Source organism: Xiphophorus maculatus, chromosome 14 (assembly GCF_002775205.1).
Source record: "Xiphophorus maculatus strain JP 163 A chromosome 14, X_maculatus-5.0-male, whole genome shotgun sequence".
Taxonomy (NCBI): Eukaryota; Metazoa; Chordata; class Actinopteri; order Cyprinodontiformes; family Poeciliidae; genus Xiphophorus; species Xiphophorus maculatus.
This window is the reverse complement of record NC_036456.1, coordinates 26,348,793-26,374,612: the sequence shown is the minus strand read 5'-3', so window position 1 is coordinate 26,374,612 and position 25,820 is coordinate 26,348,793. Positions and strand designations below refer to the sequence as shown.

The following is a 25,820-nucleotide window of genomic DNA, read 5'->3' as shown; positions in this document are numbered from 1 at the left end:
GTGGTTATAGAGGATGAAGGCCATTGGAGGCGTAGCAGCAGAGAGTAAATCAGCTAAAGAGCGATAAGGACGGGTCAGAAGGGGAGGAATGGAGGAAGGTCGAGGGAAGGCTGAAAGGGCAGAAACAGGAAAGCGAGGAAGAAAACACAACACAGAGGGATTGAGATTAGAGAGAGGGAGGCAGCTACTGTGGGAGAAGAAGAGGAGGAAGGTGTTGAAAGGATTGACCTGCTGACCTCTGAGGTCACCACTCATTTTGCCTCTCTGATGTTCCTGCTCACATTTTGGCTGTAAAAAGTGACGGAACGCTTTCATTTACTTTTCTGGGGAGTCTGGAAGAGGAATCTTCTTTCCTCTCTCTCCCCTTGCTGTTTTCCGTGCCCAGAGTCCACGTTTTTCCAGCAGTTGTTGAGCAGCGTGGAGGCCGAACAATGCGCCTTTGTTGTAGTTCATGTTGGGCAACGTGGGCCGAGTTATGATTGATGTAAACACGGCGAGCAGAGAGGGAGGGGAGGTTGACAGCGAGGCGCTTTCTTCAGAATCGGAGCCGGCCTGCTGAGGTTTTTCTTCTGGAGGAGACATCGTTTGGTTGGACTAAAGAGAAGGAAAATCGAGCACACACGAGACTTTACGGTCTTTAAAGAGACGGGGAAATGGTGCAGGTTGCTTTTTTACGATCCTCCAGTGTGGAAATGTTCAGCAAAAAGGAAAATCCATGAACACAGAGAAGGAGCTTGGTCAAAATAAAATCTAGTTTTCCAAGTCGCCCATTAAGCTTCTTCTGATGTGATGAGAGTTACCTGAAAGTTAACAGCCACACAGAGCTGTTGAAAAGTGTTTGCACCTTTTTGAAATATAAAGACAACCTGAGTAAATACTAAAACCCATTATTTTTGTCAGTTATTCTGGGAAAAAGCATCCAAACCAGCCTGGAAAATAATATTGCTGGTTTGTTGAATAAAAACTGATTTGCCATATTTGTTTTGGTTTCACCTGTGATGGTGGACGATATCGAGATAAAATTTTATCCCAATATTTTGTGGTTCTATCTCGATGATGACAAACACGACAATAAACTATGTACTGCTACTTTTTTAGGTTACTGTAGTGCCACAAACAAATTCTGTTCTTGAAAACATTCCCATTTGAAATGGACTTATGCACTTAAAAAACTTTAAAAGTTTGATTTAAACTGCACATATTTTAAATCCCTTCTTACATGAATAAGCCTATCGCAAAAATAAATTTTGCTGGACGATAAATTGTCCCAGAAATTGTGATAAACGACAATATTTTCATCTTGAGACTATTTTCAATTAATATAATAATAATAATGATGATAATAATTTTAATGACACATTAATGCAAGTACAGCCTCTCAAAGATCAAAAAAATGTTAACATCCAAAATAAACAAATAAAGCAACAATGGATAAACAAAATTGTATTTCAAGAAATAATAATTATTCAGCTTAGACAAGGAAAACAGGCAAAAGAGGCAGGAAGTGCAAACTATCTACTTGGTACTATGAGTCAAATGTTTGCATCGTCTCTCAAAATGCCGGTTTTTCAAAACTATTAACGAAAAGCAACTCTTTGCCAGCTGTTGTTCAAGTGGAAATGATTGATCTCATTTCAATTTATCCATCCATCCATTCTCTCTACACCCTTGTCCCTAGACAAGGGGTCGGAGGGGTGCTGGTCACTATCTCCGGCTAACGTTTCGGGCGAGAGGTGGGGTCATTTTAATTTATCACAAGATCAATTGATTTATTGCTAATTATGACAGGCTTACATATGAAATCCCCATTTAAAACGTCTTTGGATGTGACGTGTATATTTAAAAAAAAACAGTAGAGTAACACATTAAATATGTAAGTATGACAATGCAAGGGAAACGTTTTTTTCTTATCTATAAATTAACATTTTTAACCTTCCTTAAACTTTCTACGATAAATAAGTGAACATTTGCTGTAATGTAACCTTAAAACAGTGAGTTGTATCCACACATCTCAGTCTGTTTAACTACATTAACCTCTCATTTTATTGGTTTTTATCCTCAGTTCGTTTCAGTCTCTGCGTATCGTCTCACCTCCTTTGTTTACAAAGGTCACACGTCCACATCCCAGCCCAGGTTTCACCCCTCAGCTCCCCTCTTTGGGATCTCGGCGCCGTAAAACGAAGAGTTCATGGCCGTTTGATGCCGCTCGCTTGTTTGAATGGTCATTGTTCAGCTTAGGGTCAAACTGGGAATTAAAGAATTAAAGCACGCCGTGTTTTCATCTCACAGCATCAAACCAAACAGAGTTCAAAGATGTTATCTAGATCTCCACCAATGAGATTCATATTTTTCTACCAAATACTTTGTTTTCTTTGTAACTTCTTGCTTTCAATGGACATCTTGCAGCCAAGAGTTGCTATAAAAAAAAGAATATTGTTTACTTTAAGTGCAAAACGATCATGTTGACTCGTTGGTCCCTTCAGGTCATACAAAGGCTTCTTGAGATTAATAGAAATCCTTCCTGCCCCCAGCAACTCTTTGAAGATACTCACATTATATGAGTACTTTTGGTAAGACGTATTCTAGACAGACCAGTTTCTTATAAATTAAATAATCTCCTCACGTTCTCTTTCTGTTTTCCTAATAACTTTATTTAAAACAAAAAACACATCATAACGAAATAAAACTGACAGTAGGGAACAAGTTAGTGAAGTTAGCGCCTTAGCATTAGCTTCTGCTAAATATTGTGTAGGAGTAGCACTTTAATGTTAGCTCAATTAAGGCAAAAATCTGTGCAAATGCAACTTCGGCTCCATAAATCAGTTGAAAAGTGATCAGATTGTCCAAAGAAAAATAAAAGTTTGTGTACTTTATTGTGTAAGTGTGAGGAATTGGTGCAGTAGGGCCCATGTAGACGTCAGTGAATAACCTGATCTATTTGTTATCACAGTGGTAACAGCTGGTGGTCCATCACAGCAGATATGTGGGAGTTTATCCACGGTGGTCTGGTCAGGACCTGAGGGGTTCTGGCTTTAGGCTTTTATCTCTGACCTCAGCAGTGACTGTAGGTCCTGGTTTCAGACCTCAAACAGACCTTTGCACAACCCACAGGGAGATAAGAGATAAACAGCTTCTGTGTAATGGAAGAATTAGATATGAAGTGATGCAGCTTCTTTCTGTGTGTTAAGGCGGTGGTTGACTTCACCGACAGCTGACCGATGAGGTCACAACCTGTTATTCACTTATTTAAAATAACTACACTGAGGTAATTGGGTCAATTTAACTTACCATGATAACTTGGTGATGAAGAAATCAAACCTTTCAGGGTACAACTTGCAATCTTAACTGTGAAATACTAATAATTTCCTTTATCTATTTCAGGTTTGGTAAAAGCTTTCAAACTCATACACTTGCTGTGCTCTGTTTGTTCACTTTGGTTTTCAACCCCCATTTATGTTTTAGGGTTTGCGTGATGTGTTTGAGAACTACTACAGAAAGCAGAGGAGGAAACAGGCTCGCCTCGTACTGCAGCCGCACTCTAACATGGTACGACCCCGCACTGTCACGGTCATGGAGGGCCACACACTTCTAACTCCACACACAACCCCCAACCTGACTCACTGATGCACCTAAAAAACACCTTAACAAAAGCAAAAACGTGCTTTATTTTGAAAATCTTTGATGTGCTGTATTAAATTTAAACTTTTTACCATAGTGGATTAATGCTAGTTAGCATTACCTTAAATACACAGCAGTTTGTGTGATCTCATTTTGGAGAACCATTTGTAATATCGCACAGAGAAATAAAATTTTTGTTCAAGTAACTGGAAGCAAATTTATGGCTTTCTAGGATTAAGAAAACAGCTAGCTGGGGTTAAGCTAACAGCTGACTTGAATTGATCAAATAAGGTACATTGTCACGAGACGACCCGCTGAATTTAAGCATATTACTAAGCGGATGAAAAGAAAGACAAGCACAATTAGTTGGTAATCAAGTTAAACCAATAAGCTAGGATGATGCTAAAAACAAACATGAATAAACATAACAGCTAACTCCAAATAAACTGAAGGCTAACTAGAGTGAAGCTAAAAGCTAATTAGATTAAGTACAGGCAAACTAGGATATAGATAAAAGCTACTTGGATTGAACATGACAAATAACTTCAGATAAACTAAAGGCTAACTCAGATAAAGCTAAACGCTAACTGAATTAACAGGTAGCTACAGATAAACTGAAGGTTAACTAGGATGAAGCTGAAGGCTAACTGTAATAAACATAAATTAACTGCAGATAAGTTGAAGGGTATTTAGGGTGAAGCTAAAAGTTCAATTAAACATAACGGCTAACATCAGATAAGCTGAAGGCTATTTAGTTCATCTGTTAGCTAAAAGCTAATTGGTTTAACCATAAGTGATAACTAGTTAATACAGCTACTCAGTCAAACTATCTCTACTCAAAACAAATTCTAGGTAGCAATTGCAAAGCTATTTTCAATTATCTTTTTTTCCTTTACACTCCAAGTCAGAATTAGACATTTATCCTACAGATATTTTTATCTTGTAAATTAGCCTCTTATTGCTGAAAGTTGGTTATACTTCATTAAAGCTTGGTTTTTAGTGATAATTTGTAACTTTTATGTATTTCTCCTGTGCTGTCGAACCCTCTTCTGTTTCTTTTCCTTCTACTTGTCTCTAGCATGAAACCCTGGAGGGATACAGGAGGTACTTCAATCAGATTGTTGGGTAAGCCCATCCTTTATTAGCTTACTTTTTAAAATTTAGATTAACTGAAATAAAAGTAGAACAACATGTACCAGTGGCCACATGATAGTTGAAATATTTGGTTTTCAAAATGTCTTGAACAAAGCAATGTTTCTGATTGGTTTATCTTTATTTATCCTTCCTTCTGTCATCTTTATGCCTTTTCTATCCAGCTATTTATAATTATTTGGAAATTTCATAAAGCTAAGAGCTAAGTTGGCATGTTAAACAATGAAGTTCATCACAGGACAGAGTCTCGTCTCTCGTTGATAAGATTCATGTAAATAAACCGCAAGAGCGATAAATCGATGTCCTGTTGGACAGACCAGAAGTGTCGGGTGATTTGAGGTTTACCCACTTCTTCTAAGTTGAGTGGGAGGTAATGTACCAGAGCTAATTTATAATCTGCAAGCTAGCGATCAAGACATTGCTGGAAACATCTGAGGTTTATTGCTGTTATGTTTTCCAAGTTTTTTCACAAAACCCCCCACCCAAAAAAATACGGGAGAAAATCTTTGAAATCGGTCAAAAAAGTTGGCCTTTTCTTGCAGTCGTCTGAAGGCAGAGAAAACTCACTGCAGCTCATTGTGGTCTGGCGAAGTCTGAGCGGCCGACGATTTGATTGAGACGTTCTATCAGCGCACATAAACCAAAATCACTGCAGACGCTTTGATCCGTTCAGTCGGGCATTGTGTCGGGACCGAGCCGCAACACCAAGACATCGGCATCATGAAACGCCTGCCTGGATGGACGCACAGTTTGCACTCAGTGCCTGATTGTACGGCCAGGATTTATCTCTGCTGCTCTGCCATTACAGAAAAGCTGCAAAAGTATCGATCCTGATCATTATGGATGAGGTTTTTCTAACTTAAGGAGTCATTAGGAGTTTGTGTTGAAGCTTTTGTTAGAAACTTCATTCATTTCTAAAATAGTCATTTTGTATCTGTAGAATACATTTTCATAATCTTTTCATCAGAATGGAGGATATGACTTAAGAATAAAATTTCAGATTTTTTATACCAGATCTGATTAAATTTTTTTTTTAAAAGAAGAAATTAGAGAAACTATTTTCAAAAAGTGACTATTATTTCAATCATTCATTCTCTGAGTTGTACTGCAGAGTATAGGGGCAGATTATGAGTTTTTTGTTAAGTTAAAGTCACAATTTTATCAGAAAAAATTATGAGAAAAGTTGTTTTAATAAGAAAATCTTTGAAAAAGTTATTATCTGACTTGAACAGTTTGTGTAGATTTTTAAAAAATAGAAACATTTGTTTGCACAGTCGTTTATAAGTCGTATTACAGATAATTTGATGCTCATGTATCAAATTCTTGAGCATTTCTATTAACTATGGTGGAAAAATAAAAATCTGGATTTGCCAAGATTTAATCTCCAAAAACCAAAAATTTGATTAATAGATTAAAAAGTTTTTCTTTTCATTTAATTTAACTTAAATTTGTTTCTTGCATCGTGTTCATGAGGTGTTGCCGTTTCTCTCTCCGTCCAGCTTCTTTGTCGTGGAGGACCACATCCTTCACACCACCCAGGGGTTGGTCAACAGAGCCTACGTGGAGGAGCTTTGGGAGTTGGCTTTGTCTAAAATTGTCGCTGCCTTGAGGACGCACTCTGTAAGATGTTTCCTAAACTAATTATCCAAAATCTGATTGATTACCCTGATCACTCAGACACAATTGATTGAGTTTTCAGCTTTTACTACTGTAAAGCTCTTCCTAATAATAGTTCAATATTGTCTGATTTTCCTAAAATATTCAGTAAAAACTGCTGCAAATCACAAAGCATAAGTCCTGTTAGCTGCAGGAAGTTAATAACTGGTGTTATGTTCCCATTAATACATTTTTTTTGTTGCATTAGAAATGGTTGAAGGAAACAACAAGTTTAGAAATAACTTCCAATATCACTAAAATGTTTTGTACGCTCACTTGATTTGGTTTTTGGGTTTTCTGACAGAGAGCTAATGTGCTGAAGGAGAGATGAAAACATGTTTGCAGAATAAGCTCTGATGCAGCAAACTTTCTGTGCCTTACGAGAGGCACAAATCTCAGAGACGTTTTCAAACCTCCAGGCCAGAGGAAGAATGTTCTCCATTTCTCTGAGTCCACGCTAGTTTCCAACATCTACACTGCAAAAACACAAAAGCTTACCAAGTATTTTTGGTCTACTTTGTAGAGCAAATATCTTGGTTTTGGTCTTATTTCCAGTTTACTAACTTACAAGTAACTTTTAGCCAGATACAGAGGGTTGTGTTAAGTAAATAATTCCTTAATATTGATGAGAAAGTTCTAGTTCCATTGGCAGATTATTTCACTCATAACATGACATTTTTCCCACTTGATGATAAATTAATTTATTTCCTAATAGAACTAGTACTTGTTCATTAATATAAAGGAATTATTTACTTAAAACAAACCTCTATATCTAGCTGAAAAGTTACTTGTTAGTTAATTTTGTCTCATTTCAAGTTTACTAAGATATTTCCTCTACAAACTAGACCAAAAATACTTGGTAAGATTTTGCAGTGTATTCGCAAATAAATCAAACAAAAATAAAGCAAACCAACTTTCTGATGAACATATTTTAATTTTAACATTTGTAAATAATTTTGGCCCAAAACGTTTGTTTCTGGCGGTCTTCTAAATAACATCCTGGTCTGTCTCTGCAGTCGTACTGTGACGACCCAGACCTGGTTCTGGACCTGAAGAACCTCATCGTCCTGTTTGCTGACACTCTGCAGGTTTGTGTTTGGATCTGTGAAGTCCTCAAACATCCTCGCCTCTTTGCGTTAACCCAGAGGACCATGAATCTTTTCTAAAACTTGTTTTATCAGCATTCAGTCCGTGTCCAAGTGGACAGCTGCCAGTTTCCAGAGACTCCTTTAATAACCAAACCATGTTAGAAATAATAGTTCATCATCCGATGTGAGTTTTTACTGTTTATGCGTCTCTGTTTATGAGCGGCCCTCGATGGATTGAGTGTGATGGATGAGTGGATGGAGAGATGGTGAGGGGTGTGGGTGAAAGCTGGATGAGATGAAAGCATGGAGTCTGATGAATGGGTGGTCTGATGCCCACCAGTCGTTTATGTGAAGTGATGAGGAGCAGCTGAATCGATGCGCTCATATTTTTATTGGCTTTTATGTTCCAGTACACCAGGCTCCTTTTCATGATTGCTTCTCTCAATTTCAGGCCTGACTTTTTACTCTAATACTGAACAAAGTTCAATATTTAAGACATTCACCCAGTCTTTAAGTTCAATCTGGAGTATCTTATTAGTCGGAAATGCGAAGTATTGAATCAAATACACAAAAAAATATGGGTTGTCAAGTCTGCTAATCTACAAATAAACACTCTTCTCCTGAGAAATTTACTACTTCTGCTAAAGTGGAACAGTTAAGGAGAAAATTTTACAGTATTCTGTTTTTCCAGCTTGATTTCATGTTATAATGTTATTCCCTCATCAAAAACATACCTGGAGTGTTGCTTTGATTCTTTCATTCATGTTTGAGAAATGTTTTAATCTCCATGGCAACCATTCAGGTGCGCTAAATGCCTGGTTGGACCTAACTTCACCTTAAAAATGCAGCTCCTCCTCTGAGCTGTAGTTTCCAAGCTTCTGAGCTTCCATCTCATAGAGCAGTTCCTTCAGACTAGCCAGCAGCAATTAGCAAACACCTGGCGTGCATCAGCTGAGCTCATTATAGGAACCTCACAGTTTCCAGTGCAACTGTGGTAAAAATGTTGTTAAAGGGTTAATAAAGGAGCCATGTAATGACAACTTCCTGGAGGTGGAGTTTGAGAAAGAGCAGGAGATTTTAAAGAGACAAAGACCCAATTTCAAGACGCTAAATTATGAAGTCAAATTTCTTTTGCCATATTTATGTTATATATATAACAGCTGAAAATAACATCCATACTTAATTGTGTTATAAAATGGCACTATGTACCTGGAAAATACCTAATACTGCCTCTTTAAGTCTCGAGGTATTCATTCCCTTTATAATAAAATTATGTAAAAATTGTGTCAGTTGAAAAACAAAAATTTTTATTTACTCTTTAACCAGAATTTTTATTTTCCCTTTTTAATAACGAGTATGGAAATATTTATTGGCATTTCAACAATCAAACATCCTTCCTGTTCTTTCAGACAAGCTTATTGTTTAACTTCTGGTACAAAATTTGCTATCTTGATAGACTTATTTTCTATTTTATTCTAAACATTAGTTGTTTCTTTATCATTTTATTGAAAGTTATTAAGAGTCTTTTTGGAAGGTCCTGCTCCAAAGTAAAAACTAATGTTAATATCAAACCTAGTAGTAGGTAGTAGGTGTTGAATGTGCCCTTCAATTAAATGCCTGGAAAACCAAAACAAACACATTTCCAGTGAATATGAACTCAAATGTGGCTGAAACTCTCCTGTTATTGTTAGTCATCAGTGCCATGCTTGCATGTTTTTGACGTTGTTTTTTCCCGTCCTCATGTGCAGGGTTATGGTTTCCCCGTGTCCCAGCTGTTTGACATGCTACTGGAAATGAGGGAGCAGTATGGAGAAATCCTGCTGAAGAGATGGAACATCACCTTCAGGTAGGGATCAGGTTGTGTGCTGCGGTTATCAGAAGGTCATGAGGAAGCTGAGGCCTTTCTCAAACCGGCCCAGGCGGGGTTTGAAGTTTTACAAGCAGCCAGAGAAAGGAAGTGCTTTAAATTGCGTCCGGAAGAGAATGGGTAGTACCATTGAGGAGTCGGGTTCGGCCAGTGTGTGTTCGGGCCCAACATGCCATTGTTCCAGCATCCCTTTTGTCCCGTGACACCACTGGGACTCGGAGCAGTGAGAACGGACAAACAAACACACACATTCCCTCTCTCCTTCCTCTCTCTTTCTTGTTCACACACAAGCACTTGGGAAGCCACAGGAATGTTGTGTTGCATTGTTGGGGAGAGAGCCCTCTCCGGTTCACGGACTCTCCATGGAACGCTGGAACGTCCGAACTCCAGAGCGCCAAGAAGAAGTGGGGGTGTTGACTGAAGGGAGGGTGGTAAGAAAACCTCAAGCATCAGAATGACCCCCAGCGGGACGTGTTGGTTGTTTCTGAGAAGGAAAAACAGAGACTCATGGTGTCTTTCTCTCTTGTTTTATAGCATCTAAGCAGGAGATTGGAAAATATTTACCTGACATTTCTGTTTGTTTTCTGCAGGCAGATTCTGGACCAGGACAACTTCAGTCCAATCCCGGTTTCTACAGAGCAAGAATACAGACAATACACTTCTCAATTTCCCCTCCAAGATCCGGAACTGGAAAAGGTAGAGAGCTGCGGCCTTGAGCTAGGCCGAAAACACACAGCAGATGAACCTAAAGCTAAATTAAACTCAATTTGTCTTTTAGCTTTCCTTCCCCAAGAAGCTTCCTTTCTCTGAGTTTGTGCCAAAAGCCTACTGCCAGCTGAAAGAGTTCATCTATGCTTGCCTGAAATACTCTGAGGATCTTCATCTCAGGTGAGCTTCTTGGTGTTCGTCCAATTCCTCGTGAAAAATTACAATATTTTAGGGAACTTAAGTGCTTGAGTCCACTCAACCAACATCATAAGAAAATATCCTGCAGCATATAAATAAAACGGGTGAAAACAGAAAACATATCACTACTTTTTGATAGAAATAAACCCCAGCAGACGTCACATGTGGGGTTCCTCAGGGCTGTGTGCTCGAGCCACTTTTGTTCAAATTAATGGGCAAAAATTTTATCATATGGATAGAAATTACATAATACACCAACAAATTGTAAAACTTTGTTGGTACATAACTGTTGTTTTTGGTATGCAACATTGGTTGTTATCACATACCAACAAACGTGACAGGTGGGGTTCCTCAAGGCTGCGGTCTCGGTCTACTTTTTTTAATTTAATGTGTAAAAATTGTATAAAATACCAATAAATTGTAAAAATTAGTTTATTATCTTGTGTTTTTGGGCCACTTTTACTCAGGTTAGTAGGTAAAAATTGTATCATACAGTGGTAGAAATTATATAAAACAAATTTTTGTTTGTTATAAAATTATATAATTTTAATGGGCAAAAATTACATAATTTTATAACAAATTATAAAAATTGGTTGGTATATAATGGTTTGTTGGTACGTCACGTGTGGGGTTCCTCAGGGCTTTGTTGGTCCACTTTTATTCAATGTAATGGGTAAAAATTAAAATACCACCAAATTGTAAACATTTGTTGGTATGTTATATTACATACCAACAATTGTCACGTGGGACTCCTCAGGGCTGCGTTTTTGGGACACTTTTATTCAATTTAGTGGGTAATAATTGTACAGTATGAGCCTAAGTTCACACATTTTCATGTGTAACACAGGTCATGGCTTGCAGACAGTTGACTAATTACTTTGCAGAATATTATTTTATCTTGACAATGATAATGTTTTAAAAAATATACATAAATATTCTGTTTTTTAATAATATGAGTTTTATGGGAAAATCCTTGAGGCCTTCTGTGAAATTGAACGCTATTAACCTGTTTATACCCAAGTTTAGCTTCCGTAAAACTAAAACAGTTGCCAATCAATCAACCAATCAATCAGGTTTTTTTACATAGCACATTTCAGCAGCAAGGCAGTTCAAAGTGTTTTACATTATAAAAACGCATAACTACAAAATGATAAAAAACGACATACAGTCAACAGTTACAAAAACGAGTAACAAACGATAGATTTTTGATGATCATCAAAATCACCAATACACATCAATGTTACCTCCAAATGTTTCTGTTTATGGTGGATTAAAGTGTTCAATTAAACTATGCAGCTACTTTTCTTTTAAGTAGACAAGCGATCCAGAAGCGGCTTCCTTCCTGTCCGGAAGAATTGAACAAAGCTGGGACTCAGCCAGTCACACGTTGAACAACATGCACACACATGCAGGAAAGCAGACAGAAACCAACTCGCCCTGAATCACGATGCTTGAAGAAAGCAATCAAATCAATGGATAGAAAATAAATTGGAGAGGGTGGAAGCACTGATTTGTGATTGGAGCAGAAACAGGAGAATGAGTGATTACTCTTTGGCTTAAGACTGAAAGGAAGGAACTGCTGCTTGTTAGAAGATGAATATCTCAGGGCCCTTGGCGTTTTGCTTTGCAATGTTTGACATATTGTGAATATAAACCAGTTCTGTCCTCATATAAAGCCCACAAACCAACCTGAACAGAACGAAGTGGATCTCCAAGTGAAAACCTCCTTCTAGTCTCTCTCTGACCAGACAGGACAAATTGCTGCCCTCAATCAGAGTAATGACTCCCAACTCTTTGAGCTCCCTTGATTTCTATCGTCACGCATGCCCTGCTATCCGGTTGCCACGGTGACACGCCTTCCTGTCGACTTCAAACATGCGCTGGCTCGCAGAGACGGAAGCAGACGGGATGATGGAGCCGGATTATAGTCATCGATATCCCTGACCTCTGGGCTCAACCTCTGCTCACGTTTGTAATTAGGCGGAAAGAAGCGACCAACGCACTTCGGCAACCGCAGCGCCCTCCGTAGAGACGAGGACAATGACCTTAAAGGAAACTTGTGATGCCACACCTCGCTTTTAACTTCTTAGCTGTAAAACCTGGGTTCTCATCCAGCCTTTTCGCAGATTTGGTTGTTTTAAGTTGTTTAATTGTTTGCCTGACTGTCGATTTTGGAAAATGAAGAGATGTTTGTTGCCTTGTAGATGAAACCCTTCTGCTTTGCTTGAATAGCATGTTCTCTTGTCTTTCCTAATTTTAGAAAGCCTGAGAGAAATGGACTCCCGTGTCACATTGGTATTTATACCCCAGGGAAACATGAATTTGAGTCAAAATTTCCTCAAAAGTCTGATTACCTTTAAAAAGTTAAGTGCAAAAAATGCTTCATTTAGGCTATCCATTTCAAAGACTCAATATGAATGTTAGAATTCATCACTATTATGACATTATCAGTATTTAAGAGAGTAAATACTGTAATGTATTTATGGAAAACAAACAAAAGATCTAGATCTTAGAACTAGATCTTTAAGAGCTCTCGATTTTCTGGTTTCTGTCAGACAAATCAATCCGATTATCACAAATCAAGTCATTTACCACCAAATTCTTTGAAGAGAGAAAACTTATGCTCAGTAAAGCACATGTAGTTTGTCGTATATTTTGCTCTTTTTAGGGCGGGTTTTCCTCAAAATATTCGCCAATTATCGCCAATGTACTTTGACTTACAAAATGTAAACATGTTCTTACTTAATTTTATTCTTACATCCCTGAGTTTGCTTTGTTTAATGCATCCGTGGTTTATATATTTGACTGAAATCTCTGATTTTGAGGACTTCTCTCCCTCCTCCTGCTTTTAACCACAGCTGGTTGGTAAAAACATCACTTTGCGACTTGACAGAGACCTGGATGCTAGCTTGGCTGGCGCTTTGCAGATAGAGCTCTGTGATTGTTCCTGGAAGAAAAACGGTGATGAGGTGGTGAAGACATGAACATCCGTGGGAAAGAAAGCGACTCGTAACTTAGTCGGAAATAAGAGGAACATTTTGACAGGGGTTTTCTTGTGTAATCCCCTGAATAAATTGTGGAAAGATTGAAGAAAGTGAAAATGAAAGGTGCTGCTCAGATGCCCGGTGGCAGACGACTGAAAAAACATTTAATCTAGAAATTAATATTCATATAATAAAATTAAAAGGGAAAAGATGGATTCAAGACATGTCAACTCTTTAGATGCATCTATTGATATTTCTAAATATAGACGCACTCTAGTTATTTAGAATAGCTCTGCAACTCCAGTTTAACCAGCAAATAACAGGAAGTCACACAATTGAAGCACCTACTTCAAAAATAAGAGGATGTCTGTACCATCCATCCATCCATCCATTTTCTGTCATGGATATTACATCAGTCCAATAAAAAAACATTTTAATACAGAATAAAACCCTTAACTATTGACTTACATGTAAGCATTTTGAAGGTGACAGTTAAGGGGTTAATAAATACCTGCTTAAAGGTTGTCAGATTAAAACCTTTTTTTTTTTCCCTCCAGGGGGGCTTTTGTGGGCTCTAGTGTCCCTTATATGAAAGTAGGCTGACAGGAAAGTGGAAAGGAGAGGGGGGTAGACATGTGGATAATGTCACCGGGTCCGGGAATCAAACCCGCGACGGCCGCGTCGAGGACTCAAGGCCTCCAAACGTGGGTTGCGCTATCCCCTACGCCACCGCAGCACGCCCCCAGATTAAAACTTTTAATCTGACAAATAAGCTTCACTGGAACTTGGCACTTTGCACTAATCTGATGGATTAAAAACAGATTAAAAACAATAAATATTTGCTGTTGAGCTCGTTTGTGTATTTATTCAGTAATTTAGCAGTTTTTGAATTGATAATGTTGCTTATTTTGTCTATTTGTTTTTGATAAAGCCGCTATTAATGAATTACAGGCCCTGCAATTAACTCAACTAATGACTTTAATCAAGTCCCACCACTTGTTTAAATGTGTGTGAGATATTTCCATCAGTCAGTTAGCGATGCTGATAGCAGCATCAGCCTTGTTGTATGTGTTGGATGGCCCTCAGCCGGTATCCCTCCATCCATCCCTCAGCGTGTTGTTAACATGTCTGCGTTGAAGTCGTCTGGCCTCTCTTTGACAGAGCCGACTGCCGGCTGTTTATTGTGACTGATGGCAGCATAAATACAATGAAATTCAATCTGAGCCCTGCGGCGCGGCTATATTTGTACACCCACAGAGTTCACTACAATGCATTGACTTTTTGCTACTCTCTGCACACATAATTTCTGTCCACTCTGCACTTCTGCTGCTCCAGGAATTTTTTTTTTTCTTTTAGATTTTATTTTCAGGCCCCCCTGAGTCGTCGGAACGTTTTTTGGATTCTTGAGCTTCTCTGGAAGCGGACCGGGTTTAGGGTTCCAGCGTTTGCTCTCCCTCAGGCGGAGCTGCATGCGTCTGTGTGTGTTTAGGTTGAATTCCAAGCGCAATTTACTGATTTGGTTGGAATGAGTCTGTGTGTGTTATCCGCAGGGTTCTGGAGTCAGAGACGGAGGACAGAAAAAATAAAATAAAATAACACTGATTATTCATCATTTCTCAGTGGGAGAAACTGATCCTGCTCTTTTCTGCTGATTATCTGTGTGTGTTTCACCTCTTCAGACCTTTACATGGATCCCTCTGACTCTGCATTTTGTCGCGCAGTTTGATTCTTCCAGGAACCTGATATTAAACTCCCTTCCAGGGGAATTTGCTGCCATGCAAAACGTTACCGGACTCGCTGGTAACACTGTGCAGAAATTTGTCTGAGTTTCCTCACCAAACATCAGCCTCATTTCAAGCAAAACAAAATGGATAGCATGTCAGTCATTCTGCTAAGCTGCTCTGTGTGGCTGACATGAACTTTCTTTATTAGGTAACTTGAGCTCCTCTCAGGGTTTTGCCTGGTTGGCGGTGCAGAGTTGGTAATTTACCGACCATTAAAATCATGTAAGAAAACTTTTTCAAAAAGGATGACTGGCTTTTTATCATTTTACTTTTAACAGAGATCAGCTTATTTAGACTTTATGGTCTTATCAGGAGATTTAAGAAGAACTTTTTAACGAGTCTGACAGATTAAAACATGGTAAAGACGTTGTTAAGGTTGGCTGACATTTAGACTTTTTTTTTTCCAAATGGAGAAATTCACTCTTAACTGTTTTTGCTGGCGTTAAGACACAGAGTTAAGTGTGTTGCTCGTCTCTCTGCTCATGTTAAAGTTTTTCACTTTTTTGTCCCAGAACCACCACAGGTTTTAATTTGATTTATTAGGTTTTACCTCATAGACCACCACAAAACGGTATATAACTGTTTTGTAATTGGAACGAAATTCCACAAAAACATTTTTAAGATTTGTGTGACAAGTATACAGTTCTATTCAGCCCCCTTTACTCTGACACTCTGAAATAAAGTCCCCTAAACAGAGCAATCTGCTTGTGTAGTTATGTTTCCATCCAGTTGTTGAGCAAACTTTTAAAATGTCGCAAAACAGTTTTGCTAAGAGTGCAAAAAATGTTAGTCTCTAAATGCTTAAAGGAGACGTATTATGCAGAATTGATCTTTTGCTCATTTTTATTCTTCCATTTGGGTTTCTGCTGCTTCTGAAAACAGTGCAAGCACTTTAAAAAAAACCCACCCTGACATTATTTGGCAACAAATTGATGTGTTTTGGTGAATGGTAAACGGGCCGTTTCAAAAACTTCCCGAATATTGAGTCATATTCAATGGACACTGCGCCGTTACCTGGCAGCCACACTTATTAGGTTTTACTTTTTAACATATTCAGAAACTATGAATCATTTTCTTTCCACTTCACAACATTACTCTGTTTTTGGTATATGGCATTAAAATCTGAACAGAATCCAGTGAAGTTTGTGATAGATTTGGAAACAGTGAAAGGGGTGTGAGACTCTGTGAGCTCATGTGTTTCTTTATCTTCAGTTCCACCGAGATTGACGACATGATCCGCAAGTCGACGAATCTGCTGTTGACCAGAACCCTCAGTAACTGCCTTCAATACGCCATCAAGAAGAAGAATGTGGGCCTGGCAGAGGTAAAGAGGATCATAGTAGTTATCATGATGATTATTATTATTGACCAAAACTGAAGCAGATAACTGGAGAGGAGGAGTTCGTCAAAGTTTGACTTTTTAAAATGGAAAAATCCCTGAAAAATGACCCAAAATGGCCGACTTTCTGTCGGTTTTACATCCAAAAGACTTTTTAGTTCTATCTGTATACCAAATTTTCAATATCTAGCGTCACGCCTCTTTTGAATCCAATATAAATACTTAAATTTCATGAAAAGAAGGCTGGTGCATTTTATTTTATTTAATTTTAATCCTTAGATCAGTCAAACAATCAATCATCGGTCAGTTCAAAGTGCTTTACATCTTAAAAATACAAAGTTATAAAAAACACCATACAGGCAACAGTTGAGAAACCAGAAACAGACATTACATTTTGAAGAGTGCCATCATCAAAATCATAAATACCCTCAAATATGTTGGGCAATGTTCCATTTATTATGGTTCAAAAGCAACTATTCAACAGGTGGGTTTCTAGCCTTGATTTAAATAAACTCAATGTTTCAGTGTTAAAATGGCTTAAAATTTAAAGTTTCTTCCTGTAAGTTAAGAAAATGTTCCTGATTCCGCCTTAAGATTGAGCCACCTTTAGCCCAAGTGTGGTGCTTTGCTATCATTTTCCTCAAAGTCGGATGTATGCGATTACAGATGGATCATTTAAAGTGCCTGATGGTGTTGTTTGTTTATGTAGTTGGTGCAGGTGATCATCAACACCACCCACCTGGAGCAGAGTTGCCACTTCCTGGAGGAGTTCATAACCAACATAACAAACGTCCCGCCTGAAACGGCGAACGCCACCAAGCTGTACGGGACCGCAACGTTTAAGGTCCGTTTGTCTTCCTGCCTTCATTTCTACAAACAAATCGGCTGCTTGTTTGCCTCCAGTAGGCTGACATGGTTTTAGTTTTGTTTTTGTTGCATTGTTTTTTTTGTGTGTGTATCTTTGTTGTTTAATTTAAAAATATTCATATTCATAAACCCAACATAATACACTTATTTTGATACAGCTCTGGAAAAATTGAAGATGCCACTTAAAATGATCAGTTTCTCTAATTTTACTATTTATATGTTTGAGTAAGATGAACATTGTTCTTTTATTCTATGAACTACTGACAACATGTCTCTAAAATTCCAAGCAAATATTTTGTATTTATTAGCAGAAAATGAGAAATGGTCAAAATAACGAAAATGATGCAGTGCATTCAGACCTCAAATAATGCAAAGAAAACAAGTTCATATTCATTTAGAAACAACAATACTGACGTTTTAACTCAGGAAGAGTTCAGAAATCAATATTTGGTGGAAAAACCAGGAGGTTTTCAATGGGGTTCAGTGCAGTGTGCTCTTATTTTTTCCAGAGCTGTAGATACACATACGTACAGTATATACTGACTTACTCATATAATACATGCAGGCACAAAATTTCTGAATATAAACGAAAACATGCAGGGGTTCTACAAAATTGTCAGAGAAATGTATCTCTAAATGTGCATATGTATTAGATATAATCTTCCTCTTACTATTTTCCTGTTTGCATTCTAAATGGTCTTTAATATGGCTTATTTGTGACTTAAAACAATCACGGCTGTGCTGGAACAGGACGCCCGCCATGCAGCTGAGGCGGAAATCTACACCAGCCTGAATGCCAAGATCGACCAGTTTCTGCAGCTGGCGGATTACGACTGGATGTCTGCGGCGCAGAGCAGCGGCGGTCTGACGACCAGCGACTACCTGGTCGACCTCATCACGTTTCTGAGGAGCACGTTCAGCGTCTTCACCAACCTGCCGGTTAGCACACGCACACACACGCACACACACGCACACACACCCTTGCAGTACATTTACAGTATTTTAAATTCAATTTTTTTGATTGAATTCTACGTATTGTTTTAAATTTTTCAACATTAATAGACAGAATTGAGGGCGAGGGGGAATAGACAAAACTGTTACAATACAATTTTAGTCCTACGAGCACCATAATAAGATACAAATATAAAATATAAACATTTTCTTTGCTTTATTTTCTATTTGTATCATATTACTTTTGTTGTAGGACATTTAAAGAATCAGTTTTACATAAACACATTTAAAAAAAAATCTTTAATAATGTTATTCTCATCAACTGGAGTGTTGCTTTGATTCTTTCATGTGTGTTTGAGAAATCCTTTCATCTCCATGGCAACCATTCAGCTGTGCAAAACGCCTGGGTGGCCATAGCCCCGCCCACAAGGACAAAGTTCCTCCTCTGAGCTGCAGTATCCATGTTTCTGAAATAAACAGAATATTTATTTAAAAAATCATTTAAAATGTTACAGTTTGGAGCCTTCAGTGTCACACTGCGCAAAATTATGGAAGTATTTAATTTAAGGCTGAAACAATTCCTCGAATGATTCAAGTATCTTGATTATTAAAATTCCTCAAGGAATATTTATCTGCCTTTAAGTTACGATAAATTATGTTTTATTATGTAGCGCTGTGTTCCGGTCGGATCATTATCTGTGGTGGACGGCGCTCTTACTTCCGCCTATGAGTTGTTGTGAAGTGCTAGCAGCATGGTGTTGAATTGTGCGGCGCTTTGTCAGGGCTTGGGGACAAATATGTATTGTTGAAGTTTGCGGCACGACGTTTGGAGTGCGACAGCTTTTCTGCCGTCGGAACCGCATCGTCACGGTTAGAGAGAGAGAATATTCTGAAATATTCTTTTACAACAGCCCTAATCTAATTGTGATGCTGAAAACTGTGATGACAATATTGATTCCAGTAACTCATATTTTTTCTTTCTTAATCTTTCCAAAATGTCCTGACCACTGAGGTTTGGCATCTCTGCAAAAACACAAACTCTTACCAAGTAATTTCGGTCCAGTTTCTAGTGCAAATATTTTAGTACACTTGAAATAAGACAGAACTAATTGACAAATAATGTTTCAGCAAAATATAGGAGCTTGTTTTAAGTCAATAACTCATTAATATTGATGAAAAAGTACTGGTTCCATTGGCAGATTATTTCCACTCTAGGTGAAATAACCTGCCAATGGAACTAGTACTATTTCTGCAATTTTAAGGGATTACTTACTTAAAACAAGCTCCTATAACTTACTAAAAAGTTAGTTGTAAGTCAGTTTCGTCTTATTTTAAGTGCATGAAGATAAACTTGAAACTAGACCAAAATATTTGATAAGATTTTGTGTTTTTGCAGTGTACCGCTAGAGATATACATCTGGTTTGAGCTTTACAGGCAGTTGGAGTTCATCTAAATTTCAGTAATATAATATTGAAAAAAAGATACATTTCTCCAGCAATTTAACATTTTTGAAGGATTTCCTGTATCCGTTGAGGATTTCTGCTGTTTGGTTTGAAAGCGCCTCATCGTGTCAGAGGGCTGCACAATCTGCTTTAGTTCGTTAGTGTGGGCTTGTTGCAGATTAGATCGTTAACGTGGGCTTTGCTAAGATCGTTAAAGGGTGAGCGGGTCGGGTCAGCAGTCCAGGATTATCCACAGGCTCAGGCCATTGACACTAAAGCCCCAGCGGGAATTGCCTTATGCTCAGTCAGGATGCCACAGTGCAACATTTACAGCTTGCAGAGCGTGTTTCACAGGGCAGCCAGAAAATCGCTAAATCCTATTAATTCAGTATGCCTAAAAGCTTATTAAGGTATCCAAATGCAACAATGCCTTTAAATAAAAAAACATTTCTGTAAATGTGTTATTTTAAAGATCTTTATGAGCTGCTTGTGACTCCAACACAGTTGATTAGTTTTTACAGTTATTTACACTTTTAATTAAATGTAGGGATTCATGATGTATCTGCATTAACATCAGTATTGGCTGATGTTTTATTTTTTATGTATTTTCCAGTCAAAAAGTGCTACTTTGTAGCACAATGAAGGTACTTTCAGATGTAATAAAAAGCTACATAAATGACACGACTTAAAAGAAATTTAACACCTTGAAATTGGGCCTCTGTCTCTTTAAGAAATGTCTGCTCTATCCAACCAGCTGCCTTCAGTACTTCATCACAGTTTCTCCATTCACCCTTTTACAATGTTTTTACCAGCGCTGAGCTGAGATGTAGCTGCTACAATGAGCTCAGTTCCACCAGGTGTTTGCTAATTGCTTCTGGCTAGTCTGAAGGAGCTGAGTGGGTATGTTTGTGATGGGGCAATATTATTATTACTATTATCGTTTTTCTCTTTTCCCTTTCTCTTTCTGACAAGAATTGGATGACAAAAGTCTTCAGTCCGGTGCTTTGGTCTCAACTAACCCTTTTTTTTGAAGAACATTTTTGCTTACATAGTTCATTGTATTTGTCGTATTTATTTATGTTGGACAGTTAAAGTGTCTTCCAATCTTTTTGTTAATCTTTAAAGTCATTAGAATTTAAAGTTTATTGATCTTTGAAAATGTGTTCTTTCATTATTATGCCATTACTACTATATATATATATATATATATATATATATATATATATATATAAAATATGTAACCACCCGTGTCCCTCATGGGTGGTTAAGTGAAAATTACTTAACCACTCATAATGATGGGTGGTTAACCACCAGTTTTTTCCACAGGCTCACTTCTGTTTCTAATCCATAAGAGGCGAGGTGCAAAAAACTTAAGCTTGCCACTAGAAAGAAAGTATAAATTTTTTTGCTATTTTCTTGCTATTGTAATATAGCAGAACCTTCCAAGCATCTTGCATATTTATGGTTTTTTTAGTTTTACATTTCATTCAAAGTGGAATCAAAAAAGAATTTGAAGGAGTGTCCATAAGACTGACATGACACTGTCATAAACAGGACAACACCTGTCATGAACATGAAGGAGTCTTCATGAATGTTTGACTTTGACATGAAGTTTCATTTGGTAAATAATGACACTTTTAATGCCAAGTTGCACCAGAAGTTGCCTTAAAAATGTCAACTTTGCTTCATTTGGTAATAAAGACACTTTTATTGCAAAGTTACATTAAAACTTGCATTAAAAGTCCATTAAAAGGTAGGTAGGTCGTTTTATTTATATAGCACATTTTCAGCAGCAAGACGGTTCAAAGTGCTTTACGTGAATTAGAAGAAAATACAAACAAAACAACAAAACCAAAAGAAAGACAAAAATATAAGGGTAACAACAAAATAGCTAAATATTGGTTCTCCATGTTTGATTCTTGTTCTGGGTTGCTAAGTACTCCACGATTTATAAGCTAACAGGCGGTCATAGACATTCATGAAGATTCCTTCATGTTCCAATAAAGTTTTACCAGTTTGACCTGCTGAAACCTGCAGCAACATCCATCCGTTGTATGGACAGGTTGCCAGTCAAACACCAATATTAATATCAGAAATCAATATCAACCCAAACTTTCATATTAGTGCATTCCAAATTATATGGTTTCAAAAGCCTACAAATTTTCTTTTTTCTGCATTCCTGTAGGTTGATCATATAAAAGTTAGAGAATTAATTCCTTTGAAGAACAGAGTCAGACACCCACAGACCATTTCTCCACACAGTCTGTTTTGATCAAAGGTCATGAACAGATTCATATGATGCAAACACACAGCAAGATCAGCTTTAAGGTGATTAGGCGCCCAGATTTGGACCAGCCGGGTCACAAGGCCACACACAGGCCACACACACTGCTAAGTGTTTCGCAGCACATCTAATCAGCTTTTCCTTCACACCCTCCCACAGACCCGGACACGACCCCATCACACATGCTTCAACGCGAACTCAAACGCGGCGTGAGGCCTCTTAAGTAGATCAGACGCTATGGATCTAAACGCTGGGTGGTATGACCCCGCTCAGATAAAGGCTGGTGGTGTGAAGCAGGCGAGTTATGAGGGATTGAACCAGATACAGCTCTCATCATAAGAGCTACAGAAATAAATTATTTTAATATTTACAGCTTGTTTTGAGGCCATTTCCCACTCACCTGACACTTTATTAGATACAATAAAGTGTCATCAATAAATGTCAGTAATTTGTGAGCTATTGCTAGCTCACGAGTTACAAACCAACCACTCACATGGTGCATTTTAGTCAATTTTATTTCTATAGAACATTTCAGCAACAAGGCACTTCAGAGTGACTTGCATCAACAAAATTAATAAAAACAAAATACAGTCGACTATTGAGAAACCAGAAACAAACATTACATTTTATTTCTTTAGTACATTTCAGCAACAAAGTTCAAAAGAAGCTCCAAACAGGCAGGTTTTTCATCTTCATTTAAAAAACTCAACGTTTCAGCTGTTTTTCTGTTGTTTGTTTTTAAAAAAAAAAAAAGTTTGTTCCAAATTTTTGGTTCATAATTTTATTGATTTTTGATAAAATTACAATTTTGCTGAGGGAAAATCTGAAAGGGATTAATACGATATCTGTCTGGGTTCCAGCTGGGTGAATCAACTGGGTTTTTAGCCTTGATTTAAAGAACTCAGTGTTTCAGCTGTTTTACAGTTTTCTAGTAGGTTGTTTCAAATTTGTGGTGCATAGAAGCTGAATGCTGGTTCTCCATGTTTGGATCAGAGGATGTAGAGCTTTACACCTTTAAAAACGTAATGCAATAACTAATTACGAAACAAGCAATAAACACTTTTGGTTGTAGTTACCCAGAATGCCTTGTACTGTAGTCCACTTCCTGTTTTTGGAGTGCTTGTTGTTCTCATATGCTTTCAAACAGCACCAGAGTTCAGTTCAACCAAACCAAGACTGAGGTTTTCAGATGGTCCAGAGTTTGCATTTCTTGGTGCGCATTAGAGATTGATTGAACATTCACACCTTCGCTAATGAACCGAACTTTCTATACAAACAAAGAGTTCAATTAAAGTGCATTAAACATGGCTGCTGTGAATCCACTCTAACATTATTTGAATCCCTTCTGCATTTCCTACAAAACAAAGCTGCTTGATGCCGGGCGTTTTTCACTGGCGTCAGTTTATTACCCACCTTGTTGACGGACATGACTATATGTTAAAACGTACAAATTAGTGATTTATTTTAAAATATTTCTATTCCTACCTCACCAAAATGACTAACTAATAAAACACCGTAGATACGCTACAATCGGTTTGGAGGACAGAAGTTCTTGGGCCAGTTTCTGTTTGGTGTTTGCATGTCTGTGGACATCCTGCTGGAAGCGGCTCTGTACTGTGATAAACCTCAGCAGCATCAGGTGTCTTCATCAGCTTTGGACGCTGTAAACACGCGCGTCTTCGCCGCCTCCGTGTCTCTGCAGACGTTATCCAGGAGCTAATGGCTTCACTCAGAGTTGGACTCCGCAGGATAGCGCTCATAATTTAGCCAGGCTCAAATTATCGGGATGGAATGAGGATGACGGGAAAAGGCCTCAGGGGGTGAAAGTGATCATGTAAGAGTCAGGAGGGAATTTTGGACTCGCAAGCTTCCAAGTTTCAGGATCCAAAAGCTACTTGATCTGTTTTCTATTGTGATCTGATTGCTGTTTTTATTTTTTGTGGCGATTATTCATCACGTCAGAGTGACTGAGTTGAATTGTGCGATACTTTAACTGCTCTAACTTTTCATTTTTCCAATGAAGCAATGGGATTTGGATGTTTTCCAGTGCAGGTAATGTCTGTATATGTTTCTGACTGTAGGGAATGCCTGTAGAGCACGCCACCTTACCGGTGAGTATTGGCGTGAGAAGTGCAGTGGCGTTTACCTTACTGACCTGCTTAACCCTGCAGTCCAGTTCAATACCAGGCATGAGAGAGAAGAACGCAGCAATGCATGTTTGAATTTGATGTGGTTAAATGTTTTTCTCTGCTGCAGAAAGAAAAAAAAATAACTGCTCACTTGCTCATGTTGTGTGTTTAAGTCAGTTTAATTAACTGCTTAACGCATTTGCTTCAATTCCATGTACACATGTATCAGTTTATTAGAAATAATTGAAAAATTAATTGAATTCCATAATTCAACAGACTTCTAACGCAGATTGATGATATCTGAGCGTTTATTTCTGATTTTAAAAATAAAAAACAGTGGTCTGGAGTAAAAACTGGATATAAAACAGGAAAGTTCACACCACCAGTGGTCAATATTTCAGATATTCAAAACAAAAAACTAGTCAACAATTATCTATCGAACAATTATATGATATGAAATGCGTTTATCACAATAGGTTTTCAGTCATCCTGATCATAACATGGCAATTTAATTTAAGAAAAGCATTCATTTTTAGCAGTTTTTTTTATTTTTACTTTTGGGTTTTATTTGGCTTTAAGACGTAAACATCAAAATAAACTCTTAAAATTTAGCATACTTTGTGGAATTATTGACTTTTTGTAATAATTTCAACCTTTTCAATTGAGTGACTGAAAAATAAGCTTTTTAGTAATATTTTAATTCTAATTTCTGGATTAAATTAAGTCAGAAAAACTGAAATAAAACTATTCATGTGAAGACATTCCCACTCCTGGTGGTGAAGTGAAAATGCTTGCTCACATTTTGTCTGTGTGTCTAGAGCAAATATTTTACTGGATATTGCGTGACTTTAATGCAAAAATCATCTATGGCTTTGCAACATTTAATCCTTTTACTGTCATACTCATCGGTCAGTCGGTATTGGAGTCATAAAACACGTTAAGCTCCTGTAGCTGTTAGTTTTCATCCAGATCGGGTCTAAAACTCCAGTATCATGCTGTCTCTTGACTTCTGGCTGTCCTGCCTGGCCTTGAGTTACGCACCATGTCGAATCCCATCTTGGAAGCTGGTCCTCTACCCCGACCTGTTTCTGTTATTAAAAAGGCTGGAATGCAAGTCTGCTTCTCTAAGATGGGAAATTCACTTAAAGCTGAGTGACATTGGATTATATTATAATAAATTACACACGAGGTTCAGGTTGTTCTTTCTGATTTATCATTGGGATCTTTTTACTTCAAGGTTATTGATTTAATCTGGTGCAAATCAAACGTACAGAAAAGATTAAAGGAGAGTAAAGTCTCCTTTTATTTGCTTTTAGTCTTTCAGATTAAACCAGATTGTTTCATCAGACTACATATTTTTACTGGCCTGATTTCTACTTGTTCTTGTAAATCTTTTGACACTGTTGCATAAAATTATCGATTAATGAGTTGATCTAAAATTGACTACAAATGATTAGGCGTCCATTTTCTTTCAAACCTGAGTTTTCTCTTGTATTAAAAGGACTGTCTTTCCATAACATGAAACATTTTTCATATTCTGAATTTAAAAAAGAAGCATACTATCATATTTTAACAATTTTTGTGTCGATTGTATTAAATACAGACAAAATAAACAAAACAATATGGTTTTCTCACACTATTAAACTTGCAAACTTAAAAATAGGAACCTCTTAGGTTGCTGAATACAAAATAAAAGATGAAAAGAATAAAATGTGAGACAATACTACATTAACAGATGTTTTTGTATTAATT

General features: G+C 37.6%; 1 protein-coding gene across 1 annotated transcript in view; it reads left to right on the top strand.

Moving 5' to 3' along the window:
- exoc6b (exocyst complex component 6B) overlaps window positions 1–25,820 on the top strand; it is an 87,125-nt gene that overhangs the window by 24,905 nt on the left and 36,400 nt on the right. The window contains exons 9-18 of the mRNA XM_005809418.2: window positions 3,463–3,546; window positions 4,697–4,743; window positions 6,270–6,390; window positions 7,443–7,514; window positions 9,263–9,360; window positions 9,972–10,077; window positions 10,160–10,269; window positions 16,268–16,379; window positions 17,104–17,238; window positions 18,012–18,200. Of these exons, the coding sequence (XP_005809475.1) occupies window positions 3,463–3,546; window positions 4,697–4,743; window positions 6,270–6,390; window positions 7,443–7,514; window positions 9,263–9,360; window positions 9,972–10,077; window positions 10,160–10,269; window positions 16,268–16,379; window positions 17,104–17,238; window positions 18,012–18,200 (1,074 nt within the window). The remainder of the gene's footprint in view (window positions 1–3,462; window positions 3,547–4,696; window positions 4,744–6,269; window positions 6,391–7,442; window positions 7,515–9,262; window positions 9,361–9,971; window positions 10,078–10,159; window positions 10,270–16,267; window positions 16,380–17,103; window positions 17,239–18,011; window positions 18,201–25,820) is intronic.